Consider the following 14,062-nt stretch of genomic DNA (forward strand, 5'->3'; position numbering starts at 1 on the left):
GGAGACGAGCACTGCGGTGACGCCACTCTCATGTGACAACGGTACAGTTTCTTGTAATGGGAAGGCATTGCTGCGAATCGGTTCTTTTCAAGAGATTCGTGTCAGTGATTCTTTTACATTAAAACGTCATCGTCATGTACGTAATTAATGTAATAATTGATAATAAGAGTTATTAATAAGAGTTTTGATTGTAAATTCGCGTGCCACCGTTGGTTGTATTCATAAAAACATAAACAATTTCTACCGTTAATATAATATAATTTTAGTTGCTTCAAATAATACTACACTGTAAGGAAAATATGTATAAAAACGGATAATGTCCTGGTAGAAAAGTATGAGTACAATTTGTGTTAAGTTTACGGACATTTCCTTAAACACAAAACTATGCAAGGCATAATTCAAAATACGGGTAACACCTGTGAAAAATCAACACGGTACATTATGCTGTATTTTTAAGGACTTTTCTTAGAGAGTAAAATCCAATCACATGTCTTGTCTGAAAAAAGATTTACGTTTCAGTGAGGGCGGTTTTGTGAACCAGTTCAACCGGTTCATTGAAAAGATCCGACTCAAATGAACGATTCGTTCGCATTATATAATCTAACCACTGATGATCAGTGTGAATCTAACTAAAACACAGAGAAATGGAGACATTTAGCCGTCAGTCATAGTTTAAGAATAATTTAAAGTTAAACTTGGGACATTTGGAACAAGCAAGCGAGAGTTGAAAGGGTTCAACTGAACCGGAAGCACTTTCACAACAAATATTAAGAGATAATCCAGATGTTTTAATTCAAAAAGTTTCCTCGGAAAGTCCAGTGGATGCCATATTCACATTGAATGAACTAAAACAGGCACTGAAAGGGGTAAGACATACTTCTCCAGGGAAAGATGAAGTGTGTTATGATATGATCAAGCATCTATCAAAAAAAGCATTAAATGTAATCTCAAAACTTTACAATGAAGTATGGAAATCAGGGAAACTCCCGTATTCATGGAAACAAGGCATTATAGTACCTATTGCAAAACCTGGGAAAGACCAATCTATTCCGATGAACTATAGACCTATTGCTTTAACATCAAACATGTGCAAAGTAATGGAAAGAATGGTTATGTCACGAGTATTATTTTATTTGGAAACCAAAAATTTGTTACATCCATATCAGAGTGGATTCAGAAAGGGACGTAGTACACTAGATGCAGTTGTATGCTTGGAGAATGAAATAAGGAAAGCTCTAGTGAAAAAAGAAGCGGTAATAGGAGTTTTTTTGACATTGAGAAAGCGTATGACATGGTGTAGAAGGAAGGGCTGTTAATTACATTAGATCGAATGGGCATCAAGGGAAGGTTATATAACTGGATTGTGGATTTCTTGCAAGAACGAACAATACAAGTGAGAGTAGGTACTGAATACTCTGATATTTATCAAATAGACAATGGAACCCCCCAAGGAAGTGTTTGTAGCCCCAGACTTTTTAATATAATGATAAATGATATTTTTGGGGAAATTGAATTAGGAATAGGAAAAGCACTATACGCGGATGACGGAGCTTTGTGGACAAAAGGGAAGAACCTGCAGTATGTAGGGCAGAAAATGCAGGAGGCTATAGATGTTGTTGAAAATTGGGCTAATCAATGGGGTTTTCGTCTTTCAGTTGAAAAAACCCAGGTAATATGTTTTTCAAAGAAGAAGAAAACTCCTGAAGTTAAATTAAAGTTGTATAAACAAACATTAGAGCAAGTATCACTAATAAGGTATCTGGGAGTATGGATGGATTCCAAATTAACATTTGGGTCACATATTCAGAAGTTAGTTGATAAATGTAAGAAAGGAGTCAATGTGCTGAGGTGCTTGGCAGGAGTAGATTGGGGAGCTACTAGACGTTCTCTTAAAAGGGTATACAGTGCATTAATTAGGTCAGCAATTGATTATTGTAGATTAGTATATGGCTCAGCATCAACCTCATTATTAACTAAGATAGAGGTGATTCAAAACCAAGCCCTTAGAATATGTTGTGGAGCGTTTAGATCCTCTCCTGTGACAGCTTTGCAGGTAGAAATGGGTGAAACACCACTAGACATTCGTGAAATTCAGCTTAAAATGGTATATTGGACTGGTATTAAAGGTCATTTTACCAATCATCCAGTAAAAAAAATATTGGAGAGCTGCTGGGAATATGAGCAGACATATCTGAATAGTTTTGGCTGGACAGTAGGCAAGCAGGCTCAACAAATAGATATCAGTAATATCGATATTATCCCCACGGTGGCTCTGCCAGTATATCCACCTTGGTGAAAACAAGAAATATGTTCCAAAAGAGACAATAGTGCAGCAGCATTTAGATCGTTATTACAACAAGATATTATATTAGAAGTACTGCAAAGTTTGTACCGAATACAGCAACTGAGAATTATAGTAGAATTTGTATGGGTGCCTGCTCATGTTGGAGTGGAAGGAAATGAGGAGGTAGACAAGATAGTGAAACAGGCTCTTAAGCACACAAATATTGACATACATATACCCTTGAGTAAATCTGAAATTAAAGGTTTAATTAAAGTAGCTGTCAGAAAGATATGGCAAGAGAGATGGGATAAAGGTAACAAAGGGCGACATTTGTATAATATAAATAAACAAGTAGGACAAGTAAGAACTGCTTATGGTAATAGAAGGGATGATACAGTTATATCTCGATTGAGAATTGGACACTCTACTCTTAATAAATCACTCCAGATGATAGGAAGACATGAATCTGGTCAATGTAATCATTGTGGACTTCCAGAAACTGTAGAGCATGTGCTGATTAACTGTAGGGCATATGAAAGGGAAAGAATACAGTTAAAAGAGGAATTAAAATCTGCCGGCATTAATTCTATGACATTACATAAAGCTCTTATTAATTTTCTGAAAAGAACAAATTTATATAATAAAATATAGGTAGTTTTTTGAATTAGCATTTCCCTTGATATCATCGCCTCACGCTCCATCCCAGTAGGTGGCGGAATATGCACCAAAAGCTGGTTTGCCAACCGCCATTAAACATCAGAAGAAGAAGAAGCACTTCCACAGTGTGTTACATCCTGTGGAATAAAGATACACATTTGAAATGGTCCATGGCTTGATACTTTACGTTTAAAAAAAATCTCCCAAATGTCAGCAAAATGAATTACATGCCAGGGACTGCGAGCCTCATCGAGGACATTGATAGTAAGTTTACTGCAAAATAATTGAAAGTATTTGAGTGAATTCACCTGCTGAGACACACAGTTGGCGTTGTGTAATGATGCTCGCCTAGCATCTTTGAGCATTTATAAAAGTCACGTTGGTGGTAACGTTACATGTTTAAGATAAAAATATAAATCGTGTCCTGTTGGCTTTTGTTCCGCAAGATGGACTAGTTCGCATGAATAATAATCGCCTCAGTGCAGATGTTCGTATGATCATAGATAATAAACTCATGGGAAAATATTCAAGTTCAACAGTATTGATGTGACTGACGATGCTTTGATTTTCCCCTTGTTAGAGAAACACCTTGTTCTGCTTCGCGACGGAAGAACATTGATTGGGATCCTTAGAAGCATAGATCAGTTTGGTATGTATAGAGGCCTGACCTTGTTAATTTGCAAGGAAATATTGCATTATAGGCATTCCACTGTTTGGTGTTGGGGTGAAGGTCTCAATAAATAAAATATAATTCGATGTGTAATAATAATGTGATGTGTAATTTACTCGCACTCATGTCAGTCCATACCTGTATGCAAAACAGGAAAAAAAATTTTCTTTATTTATTTTGCCTGTACAGTAAAAGTCAATGGGGTCCAATGATGTATGGACCCCAACGTTCTTCAAAATATCTTTTGTGTTTGGCAAAAAGAAAGTCGTACACATTTGTAACCACATGAGGGAGAGTAAATGTGACCCTGGAGCACAAAAGCAGTCTTAAGTCGCTGGGGTATATTTGTAGCAATAGCCAAAAATACATTGTATGGGTCAAAATTATTGATTTTCCCTTTATGCCAAAAATCATTAGGATATTAAGTAAAGATCATGTTCCATGAAGATATTTTGTAAATTTCCTATCGTAAATATATCAAAACTTCATTTTTGATTAGTAAAATGCATTGCTAAGAACTTCATTTGGAGGAGCTTTAAAGGCGATTTTCTCAGTATTTAGATTTTTTTGCACCCTCAGATTCCAGATTTTCAAATAGTTGTATCTCGGCCAAATATTGTCCTGTATAAATGTATAAATCTTTTGTGGTCCAGGGTCACAAATGAGAAAAAGAAATGTAATTTTTGGGTGAATTAAGCCTTTTTAGACCAGTAATAATGTGCAAAGGAAATTGACAATATTCAGTACTGTAAAATTTACCAGTATGTTTCAACAGTGAACTTGTTACATTATTTTTGTTTTTCCACAGCTAATTTAGTTTTGCATCAAACTGTTGAACGTATTCACGTTGGTAAAAAATTTGGTGACATACCTCGTGGGATATTTGTTGTCAGAGGAGAAAATGTGGTCTTGCTTGGAGAAGTAGTAAGTACATGTTCATTCTGCCCTTGGAAGGGTTTTATGACTTTGTGTATAAAGAAGCAACATTTCATGAAGGCAACCAATCATAAATCTTGCCACTACTCACTGAAATGTAACCTTGTGCTATTGTTTCCTTCCAGGATCTGGATAAAGAGTGTGATCAGGTCCTCCAGAGAGTTTCCATTGAGGAAATCCTGGAGGAACAGCGGACAGAACAGCAAGCCAAGCAAGAGTCAGAGAGACTGAAGCTACAGGCAGTGAAAGAGCGAGGCTTATCGATCCCTAAAGCTGACACGTTAGATGATTTCTGAAACAACTTTGTTTGTTTTTTTTTGGATGATTTTATTTGTTTTATTGGGTGGTTTTGTTTGATTTGAGATGACATTCTGCCTGAAATCATTCCGTCCAATGATAGAGGAGTGAGTCTCACGAGATTGTGACTTCAAGATTTTGTTTCACTAGTTGCTGTAAAGTCATGTTTTGAGAATCGCCCACCATCTGTGTTTCTTTTATGGCAGATGCCATAGTGAAATGAAGGATGGAGCACCAAACTGAAGCACTTGGCCTGTTGGCTTTTAGTTTAAACAACAATAATGGTATACAAGAAAATAAGTTTATTTCGGTGTTCACTGTTATGGATATGACGCTATGGTTATTAAGTTGGTATATTGTGTAAAATACATGAAATATTTTTGTTCTATTAAACCTATTTTATACCAATGAAAATCTACTTTTCTTTAATTGTTTCACTCCACTTGCCTCTGAGAAACCACATTTAATTTTGATGTAAAATTATGTTCGATGATTAATCTCCAAAAGTGTTTTTAGAAGCCAATAAACAAGGTTTTAAAATGTTAGTGTATTTACATTAGATGTTTGAATAGGACATAATATTATTAAAAAAGATATTATAATTATAAAACATATGGGTTTAGTATATGCTTGAACAGTAGCCCAATTAGGATTTTCATGTGAAGCATGTCCTTGTATTAATCGGTAGCTAGGGGGTGATTTTGCCTTTGTTCTGTTTTGAGGCAAGAGGTCTCAGAGAGAAGGACATCACAGATTAAAGCTTCTGTTAGACACAAGCTAAAATGGCACAGCAGTGTTTTCACATAGGCTACTTAGAAGAGGGCCATATATACAGTGAATATATTACACTAAATTGCAGATTTATTACAGAGTAATAATTTTGCCTACATAAAATGTGGTATGTGAAATAGTTTACACTTAACAATTGAACTTAGAAAAATCATGTTTGTAGTGCAGATCATACAGTTTCTTGAGAATATGTAAAATGTAGAGCATTGTTAAGAGGTAAATTCCCTAAATTTCACTTTATTGGATTTAAAAGTGTCCATTATTAGTTTCTAAAGTTTCAGAGAAAATTCGGAGTGGGATTCGAACCGGGTGAGGTGAAATGTCCGTCCACTCCTCCACGATTCCACTCCGAATTTCAGTATGTGCGTTGACACAAAACTTGATGCATTGGGTTTGGCACTATTTTCGCTGACAAATAATCAAAAATATATGTACTAACAGGTCAAATTTTTACCTGGAATTTATTTTTTTTTAAATTTTTTATTGAATCGATTTATAAAAACGATACCACAAATCGCATTTGTGTTGGTCTGAATATCAGCAGTGATTCACTTGGCATTTATTGCCGAATCACAGCTGTGTTAAAAGGCATATTGCTTAATTCTAGTTTATATACTTATCCCGTTTATAGTTTCTGCGCGGGAATGGATCTGTACATTCAAAGTCCTAATCAAAAGTTGCTCAATTAGCCTAAGCACACAAAACTTATAATCGCCATGCAAATGTAACGTTGAGTAAAAATGGCCACCGTTTAAATCAAAACAGGGTGTAATTCTTCTCCTTTGCTATTTATTGGCTTTGACTTTGAATCCCGGGCTATCCCAATTTTTATTATTGCGCCCAGCGCCGACTGAATGAGCGGGAGCGGCTTGTATGCGCTGCTATCAAATATCCTTCGACAGCCATGCATGCTTGTTCTCAGCCCGTGCGTCACAGCTGCATTTGACACGCCCCTTCCAAACGCTTGTTGAATAGGCATGACAAGGAAACATGACAAGCGCTAAAGATGAATCTCATATACTGTTATCACCGCACGCATCCCTTCGCCATTTGAATGCCGCTGTACTCCTGAACGGAGCCACCGGGAAAGCCGCTTGGGACCCAGCCAAAAATTACAACTGAAAGCAGAAACCCAGCCCTGCTGCGATTACGCACCGAGAGAGGGAGCACGCTGATGGTGACAGCGGCACTTCAACAACTAAACTCCTCTGCGATCAACCGTGCGATACTTGATCCGTTTTCTGCCGTGCCGCCTCAGAGGATGTAGACCTCGGCCTGCTGTCTCTGACATGCTCGTTTTAACCGGACTTGTCGCCAGTGGCTCGTTTGAACAGGCAATGCCTTCCTCGCGCGTTTTGTGGCGCAAACTACAACAACCGCACGCGTACGCCAGCGATTCGTTGTTTTACTTGTCTATACGTGTGTTGGTAGTTTAAAATGCCTAGGTTTTTGTTTTAAATACTTTTGTACGGACGGAAAATAGCGTGTTCGGCTGGGAGGAGCAATAAGGAGCTCTATCTACTCTTCGGCTTCCACGGCAATACCACGGAGGGTTATTTTGATGGAGCTGGAGAATATTGTTGCAAACACGGTACTCCTGAAGGCAAGAGAGGGTGAGTACGGAAAACTACCGCGAAAATGTGATTTATCGTGCTTGAATCTCACGTACTTTGCTAGATTTGACCGCTGCTCGTGCGCCTATCGTGATGGTGTAATCTGGATTTATCCTGTAACATTGTTTCAAACACCTCCAGCGGTGCTTTCATCTGTAACCGACCTCAGAACGCAGTACTTTGCTAGATTTGACCGCTGCTCGTGCGCCTATCGTGATGGTGTAATCTGGATTTATCCTGTAACATTGTTTGAAACACCTCCAGCGGTGCTTTCATCTGTAACCGACCTCAGAACGCCAGCGCAGTAATGCTGTTACATTGTATCGTTTGACAGTTGGTACGTGTTGCAGGGTCAAACGAAGGAAAACAGCAGCCTCCTACATCCGTTTTACGCGTCGTGCTTTTTAAAAATACAAGACCACAAGCTATATTCGCTGTATGCTAGTTTTTCACTGAGGTGGGCTACATAACGTGAGCTGTGTGTGAGGAAATGGTAGATATGTTACAGCTGGCACCTTTTTAACACGCGCTGCTAGTTAACATAAACGCAGTAGGAACCAGGTCAACCCGTTTATAAGGCGATGTGAACGACGCTTGTCTTCGTTACCACCGATACCACAATAACCGCTACTTCCTTTGCTGGTGCTTTGAAACATAAGGCCTCGCCAGACGACCATTAATTATTCCGCTATCCTGAAGTGTCGTCTGAAGCTTGATTGATTCAGATTCAGATTGAGCTAGATGTAAACCAGAACCACAATACTAGGGTAGATAGATTGTAGTTCGTGTCGTCTTTTTGGCAGACATTGAATGGCATTATCATAGGACAGAGATATTGCATACAATAAAGCAAAGGTTTTAATTGGACATTTTCCCCACTGTTACATAATCAGTGTGAAAGTACATTTAGCTGTAAAAACGCTGTAAGTGTAAAGCTGCTCTCTTACATCATGGAAAATGATAATGGAGCCCTGATGGTTTTGAGAAGGAAAGGCGAGAAATAGTATATTCTTCTTATTAAGGTTAGTTGTACTACAGTCCTGTTGTTTTGATTTCAGCAAACCTGTTTTAGAGATGGTGGCCTATTTTCTGTCTGTACATTTCAAAAGTAACAATATTCTATTCACAATTCACACTTGCTTAGAAAGTGAATCTGAAGTGAATCTCTTTTGAGCTGCAGTCACAATTCATTGAGTCATTCAGATTTTGCTGCTTTGCAGTTTGCCATGATCTTGATCTCCAGCTACATCTCAATGCGTCATTCAGCTTGCTTCTCAGGGATCCTTCAGAGTTCAGTCTTGACATTGTTCAGTGATTGCAAAATATGGAGCCGGCGAACCTGGTTAGCCATAGCTTCCACAAACGTTTTGCACCGTTGTGTCCGTTAATTGCCCAAATTCTCCTGTGGCCTGGAGGCACAAGCTCATGTGTTCAGTTCCTGTGCTCTTTGTTGCCCTTAGCCTGGAGTTTACCATAAATGACCAGGTTTTGACAAGTGTAAGATTTACAGTCTACCTCACTATGTTGTTGAACAGAGGGTGCTAGGCTAGGCCAGTAACATTAGCTGCCTTCCTGGTCGCTGATGTAACTGAATAATGTAGAGAATTTTTAAAATGAGAATCCATCAAAGAAGCTTGGTTTATTCTTATTTTCCACACTTCCAATAGAGTTTCTCTCAAAGGACAGCGGGTTTAAGTGTGCATAGTTGTTGAAGGGACGTTTCACAATGCTTTGTACAAATATTGAAAAAAGCCTTTTTACAAACATGTTTCAACATTTGATTGGACCGTCCTGCTCTTAGTACAAGTAGACACATTTTTTTTAATTCAATAAGCTCACTTATGGACTTGTTTAGTAAGCTTTTACCAGAAAAAGTTTTCTAATTTTTGTTTGGTTTTATTTTTACCTAACTCAGTTCTTGCTATGAAAATAGCCTCAGTTGCTGACATGTCATTAAAAACTATACTACTACTAGTACTGCTACTACAAACATGTTTCTTGTCATGCTTCTGCTTTTCAAGTTTTGCACATGGAGTGAACATCAGGAAATCTGTCTTTTTAAAGTGGTCTTGTGTTTATTGATGTGTGCAGGCCTATGTGTGTAAGAGAGCACTTGTTCAGTGAGGGTCTGCTTTGTTTGTTTTTCGTCCATGTGTGTGTGACTGTCCCCCCATTTGTTTACCGCGCCGTGTTTGGAGCAGAAAATGAGACGCAAGGCACGCAGACTCTTGTCCAAATGTTCGACTAGCAGCAGATAACAGGAAAAGCAGAGTTTATAGGCCACACAGTCTGTTTACATGGCTGAAGCCAGGCTTCCGAAATCATTAGAGAGTCCGGCCAGAGCCAGCCAGCCCCAAACTAAACAGAAAACCCATCTACGTCTGTTATGATGGTCTGCTTGGAGATTGAACATATTCAGGCGTAGACATCACGTTGGCATTGAGTACCCTTGAGTGCAGTCGTACTGATTTGAATTGATTTCTTTGAGTATTTTCAGTTATTCATGTAGCCTGCTATAAAGCTAGTGACAGATCAGCTAACTTGAATTTAGAAGACGTGATACACTAAAGCACACTACAATTTGGAAGCCTGTTTCTGCCTCAGAGTGAAATATAAAATTGGTAGTTTTGAGAGTTTACCAAAAGAAGTAGTCGCAACTGTGGCATACAAAGTCACAAGTATGAGAGATAAAGATCTGAGTTTTTGCAAATGCAACTCTTTCTTGTTACTGTGAGAAATACACAAATTCATTCTATAATACGGAAGGCTGTTCCACCTCAGAGTAGAATATTAAATGGGTAATTGTGACGAAGTTTACTAAAAGAAATAGTTGCAACTTTGACATGCAGTCGCAATTTTGAGATTAAAAGATCTGAGTTTCTTGCAAATGTAACTTTATTTCCTGTTATCATGATAAATAACACTAATGCAAACTATATTACGGAAGGCCGTTCCACCTCAAGAGTAAAATGGGTAATTGTGAGAAAGTTTACGAAAAGAAACAAACTGTGAGATACGTGGTCGCAATTATAGATATAAAGATGTAAGTTTATCACAAATGCAGCTATTTCCTGCTACTGTGAGAAATACACTAATTCACACAGTAATACTGAAGCCTGTTTCTAACTCAGAGTAAAAAATAAAATGTGTAACTGTGAGAAAGTTAACAAAAAGAAATAAATGAGCAAATGTGAGATACAAAGTTGCAATTATGAGATAAAAAAATCTTAGTTTCTTGCAACTTTACTTCCTGTTACCGTGAGAAATACACTAATGCAAGCTATATTACGGAAGGCCTTTCCACCTCAGAGTAAAATATAAAATGGGAAATTGTGAGAAAGTTTGCTAAACGGAAGTAGTCACAACTGTTAGGCTAAATACAACATTGCAGTTATGAGATATAAAGATCTGTTACTTGTAAATGCAACTTTGTTTCCTGTTACTGTGAGAAATACAGTAATGCACACTAGGGCTGGGTAAAAAAAATATAGACGATTCTCATTCGGAACGATATCGATTCTTAAATCCCAAGAATCGATTAGTGTAGCCTGTTTTCAGTTAATGGACGGAATGTTGAAGGGCACTTCTCATCCAATATATTGCAATAAGCATTGTGCTTTGGTACTTTTAATATGAAACAAAGTCTCAGATTTAAAATTCTGTCCATTGTATTCTAGTATTCAAACAATAAATGCCGTTTTGGTGCTGTTTAATGTGGAGTGACAGATCGCTGTAGCGCCTCAGTTCTACAGACGCGGCAGCGCGAGGCGCACGTAAACTAGTCATCTTCTCCACATTAATACCAGCTTCAGCACAAAATAAACATGACTAAACATCCGAAGGTAAGTTAAAAGAAAAGAGTCTCATGTAATCGCTCAGTCAGTGTTTCAGCCGTGCAAAGACGTCAGTAATGGCTTGTAAACAATGTCACGTATCGTCACATTTACCTCAGAAAAAAAATTCAGTGACCATAAACTCATTGAAAAATAAACTGTAGAGAGGGGTATTTTGCTAAATATATGCACCATATAACATATTCATTATAATTTTTACTGTTGACGTTTAAAAAAAATAATAATAATTTTTGAAGTAGAAATATTATGTAATTGTAACTTTATTATTTTAAAAACTTCATTAAGTGTAATTTTAACAAATCAGTCAACTTTAACCTTTAATATTATAGTAATGTAGCACCAACTGACTCTCATGTATACTTTACAGCATTAGTTGAGAGATTTTTTTTAGTTGAGAGAATTTGGCAAGTACTGTACCTGATATATATCCAAAATAATCGATATTGAATCGAATCGAATCAAATTGGTAATCGAATTGCAAGCGTATGAATGAGAATCGAATCGAATCGTGAAATTTGTGTCAAAACCCAGCCCTAATGCACACTATAATATTGAAGCCTGCTTTCACCTCAAATAAAAAATAAAATGTGTAATTGTGAGAAAGTAAAAAAAAAAACTTTGAGATATAAAGTTCTTGCAAATGCAACTCTCTGTTAGTGCAATAAATACACTCACAATTGCAAGATGTAAAGTAAATGTGGGAGGTTTCTGTATTGTAGCGCCTCTCTGACACACATTGAAATGCATGATACACAAACTGAGCAAGCATTGCCACAATTGTACTTGCATGGAGTGTGTTTCAAGCATGCTCACCCTTTCCTCCATCACTAGTGACATCATTTCCTACTGTAAGCTGCTGCATCAGGTGAAGTGATCCAATGTTACAGTAAGTCTCAATGCACATTATGCAGTTCTACAAGCCTAGTAAATTTCCACAAGCATGAGGTGTGAGAATTGTTTAGATTTATGAGAGAAGTTCATTCACGAGAGGAGAAATATGAAGATGACATAAGGCAAACATATCAGTCCAGTTCAGGACCTCAGATATCTGGTGTCATTATCACAGACAGACAATACAGGCAGATAGGAGATAAAAAAAAATAGCCTCGCTGTCTTCAGTCCAGGGTCAGCTCAGAGTAGGATGTAGAGTCAATATGAAATCAAATCCAACCTTCTTAAGTTTCTTGAATGGTTTATCAGTGGTTTATCTTTAATCAAAATGTATTAACTTCCTCTGAAACAACATTCCATTTCAACTGATGTTACTGAGGCTGGATATGATTTAGATGTTATTTTTGCAAACTTTCATTCAATTTGGCTTCATTCTGTTATGGATCTTTTCACCATCCAACCTATTCCTTCCCTACGTTTTTCCCATGAACATCTTATTTCACTTGGAATAATTATATTTTGGAGGTGAAATAAACAGCATGGTTTTTGTAAATGACGTGGACAGTTGATTGTCAGTGCATTTTCTGGACAACTAGTCAGTCTTGAGGAATTATTTATAATGATGAATTTTTCCATTTGTTATGCGTCCAGTACACTCCAATCACATGCATTTATTATTGTATACAATTATTTAAAAGTTGAACTTTATGTGCCATTTGAAAAACTGAGATTCAAATAGTTGAAAAAAAAATTCAGTGACTAGTTGATTGTTGGATAACTATTCAATCATTTTGACCCATCCTGAATTAGTAGATTGTTGCATTATTAAGTCGACAGCATCAACATGGAACAATAACCGAGAGCAGGCCTGTTAACCAGGACCTTACGTCATTTTTTTTCTTTGGCAACCTCTCATGGAAGTAGCATTTTGTTGGTGTCTTTTCAAAGAATGAGTGACTGACTATATGTCTAAGAAATGGTGAGGGGTGAATTCCTAAGCAAGGCTGTAATCCGACCCTGGCCTCCTCTGACAACTTAGGCGATGTGGAGTGCACGTCGTAACCCATGACGACGGCAGATGAGGGGCTCTCCTTCCCATTCAAGAAGTCTGGAGCTGGCAGACCACTCTGCTTCGCTGGAAACTGTGCCATGTGAAATCCTGAAGAATAAACGTTGTTCAGACCCATCTAAATGAAGACAGATGCAAAGGAGGAGGCTAAAGTACAGCAAAAAAAAAGACTGATAGTGAATGCAAGCCAGTGAAAGCAGGAAGAAAGAACTGAGAGAAAAAGAAATAATGTGTCACATATAAAACAAGGAACATTTGAGCTGCTGCTTCAGCCAGATGCTAAAAAGTTACGTCACTGCATTGAGGTATTGCATACTTATGCTGGCTATATACAGTTTTTATTGCCTGTTTTCCTAACATTGGTGTTCTAATGTTAAAACAGATAATATAATAGTATAGTATTTATAATAGATATATTTAAAAGAAGTTCCTGTATGTGAAACAGTAGAGCATAGTGCTAGCAACACCAAGGTCATGGGTTTGATTCTCAAGGAATGCCTTGTTCATTGCTTTAAACAAAGCTGTCTGTCAAATGTGGTTGCAAATCTCTAAATTAAACTTTATTACTAGCGTTAAGAGTTGGGATGGTTGATTCTTTCTGTGAATCCGTTATTCATTTGAATTAATCAGTTTAAAAGGCTGATTCAAACACTCATTTGCATTATCACTCGGGACATTCACAGAACACTCAGTATGCCAATTTTTGATATGTTTTAGTAAAAAAAAAATAGTATCAAGTACTATTCGTGCATATAGCTTAAATGAAAATGATTAACAATTTTTAGCTGTTCATTCAGTGAAAAGCTAAATATGCTTTGATTATTTTAAATGAAACTAAATTTCTACTGTATTTATTCTACTGCTTTATCAAACAATGGCTGGTTAACTTCTTCCAATGATTTTGACGAGGAGAGGATTTTCTTTTTCCCAAAATTGCAAGTTGCAAATGTCATTACATTGGACTAGGGCTGCACGATTAATCGCATGCGATATTTAACGCGC

The 14,062-nt window shown here is 37.3% G+C and overlaps 2 protein-coding genes across 3 annotated transcripts in view; both read left to right on the forward strand.

Moving 5' to 3' along the window:
• The first annotated feature begins 3,072 nt into the window (after window positions 1-3,072).
• On the forward strand, window positions 3,073-5,252 carry LOC107691591 (U6 snRNA-associated Sm-like protein LSm1). Its single transcript, XM_016490257.1, has 4 exons — window positions 3,073-3,205; window positions 3,522-3,590; window positions 4,420-4,535; window positions 4,673-5,252. Exons 1-4 carry the CDS (start codon window positions 3,160-3,162, stop codon window positions 4,841-4,843), a joined length of 402 nt encoding a protein of 133 aa, XP_016345743.1. The 5' UTR covers window positions 3,073-3,159; the 3' UTR covers window positions 4,844-5,252.
• Window positions 5,253-6,520: 1,268 nt separating this feature from the next.
• LOC107691567 (G protein-coupled receptor kinase 5-like) overlaps window positions 6,521-14,062 on the forward strand; it is a 55,800-nt gene continuing 48,258 nt past the window's right edge. Inside the window, exon 1 of one of the 2 annotated variants that reach the window (XM_016490221.1) lies at window positions 6,521-7,246. In XM_016490221.1, coding sequence (XP_016345707.1) covers window positions 7,195-7,246 — 52 coding nt within the window. In that variant the 5' untranslated portion in view covers window positions 6,521-7,194. The remainder of the gene's footprint in view (window positions 7,247-14,062) is intronic. The other variant, XM_016490222.1, reaches the window with a different exon arrangement.

This window comes from Sinocyclocheilus anshuiensis, unplaced genomic scaffold (assembly GCF_001515605.1).
Source record: "Sinocyclocheilus anshuiensis isolate Anshui unplaced genomic scaffold, SAMN03320099.WGS_v1.1 scaffold630, whole genome shotgun sequence".
NCBI classification, from domain to species: Eukaryota; Metazoa; Chordata; class Actinopteri; order Cypriniformes; family Cyprinidae; genus Sinocyclocheilus; species Sinocyclocheilus anshuiensis.

Coding starts and splice junctions, on each gene's coding strand:
- LOC107691591 (XM_016490257.1), top strand. CDS start 3,160: ATGAATTACATGCCAGGGACTGCGAGCCTCATCGAGGACATTGATA. Junction 3,206..3,521: donor CCTCATCGAGGACATTGATA/GTAAGTTTACTG, acceptor TCCCCTTGTTAG/AGAAACACCTTGTTCTGCTT. Junction 3,591..4,419: donor TAGAAGCATAGATCAGTTTG/GTATGTATAGAG, acceptor GTTTTTCCACAG/CTAATTTAGTTTTGCATCAA.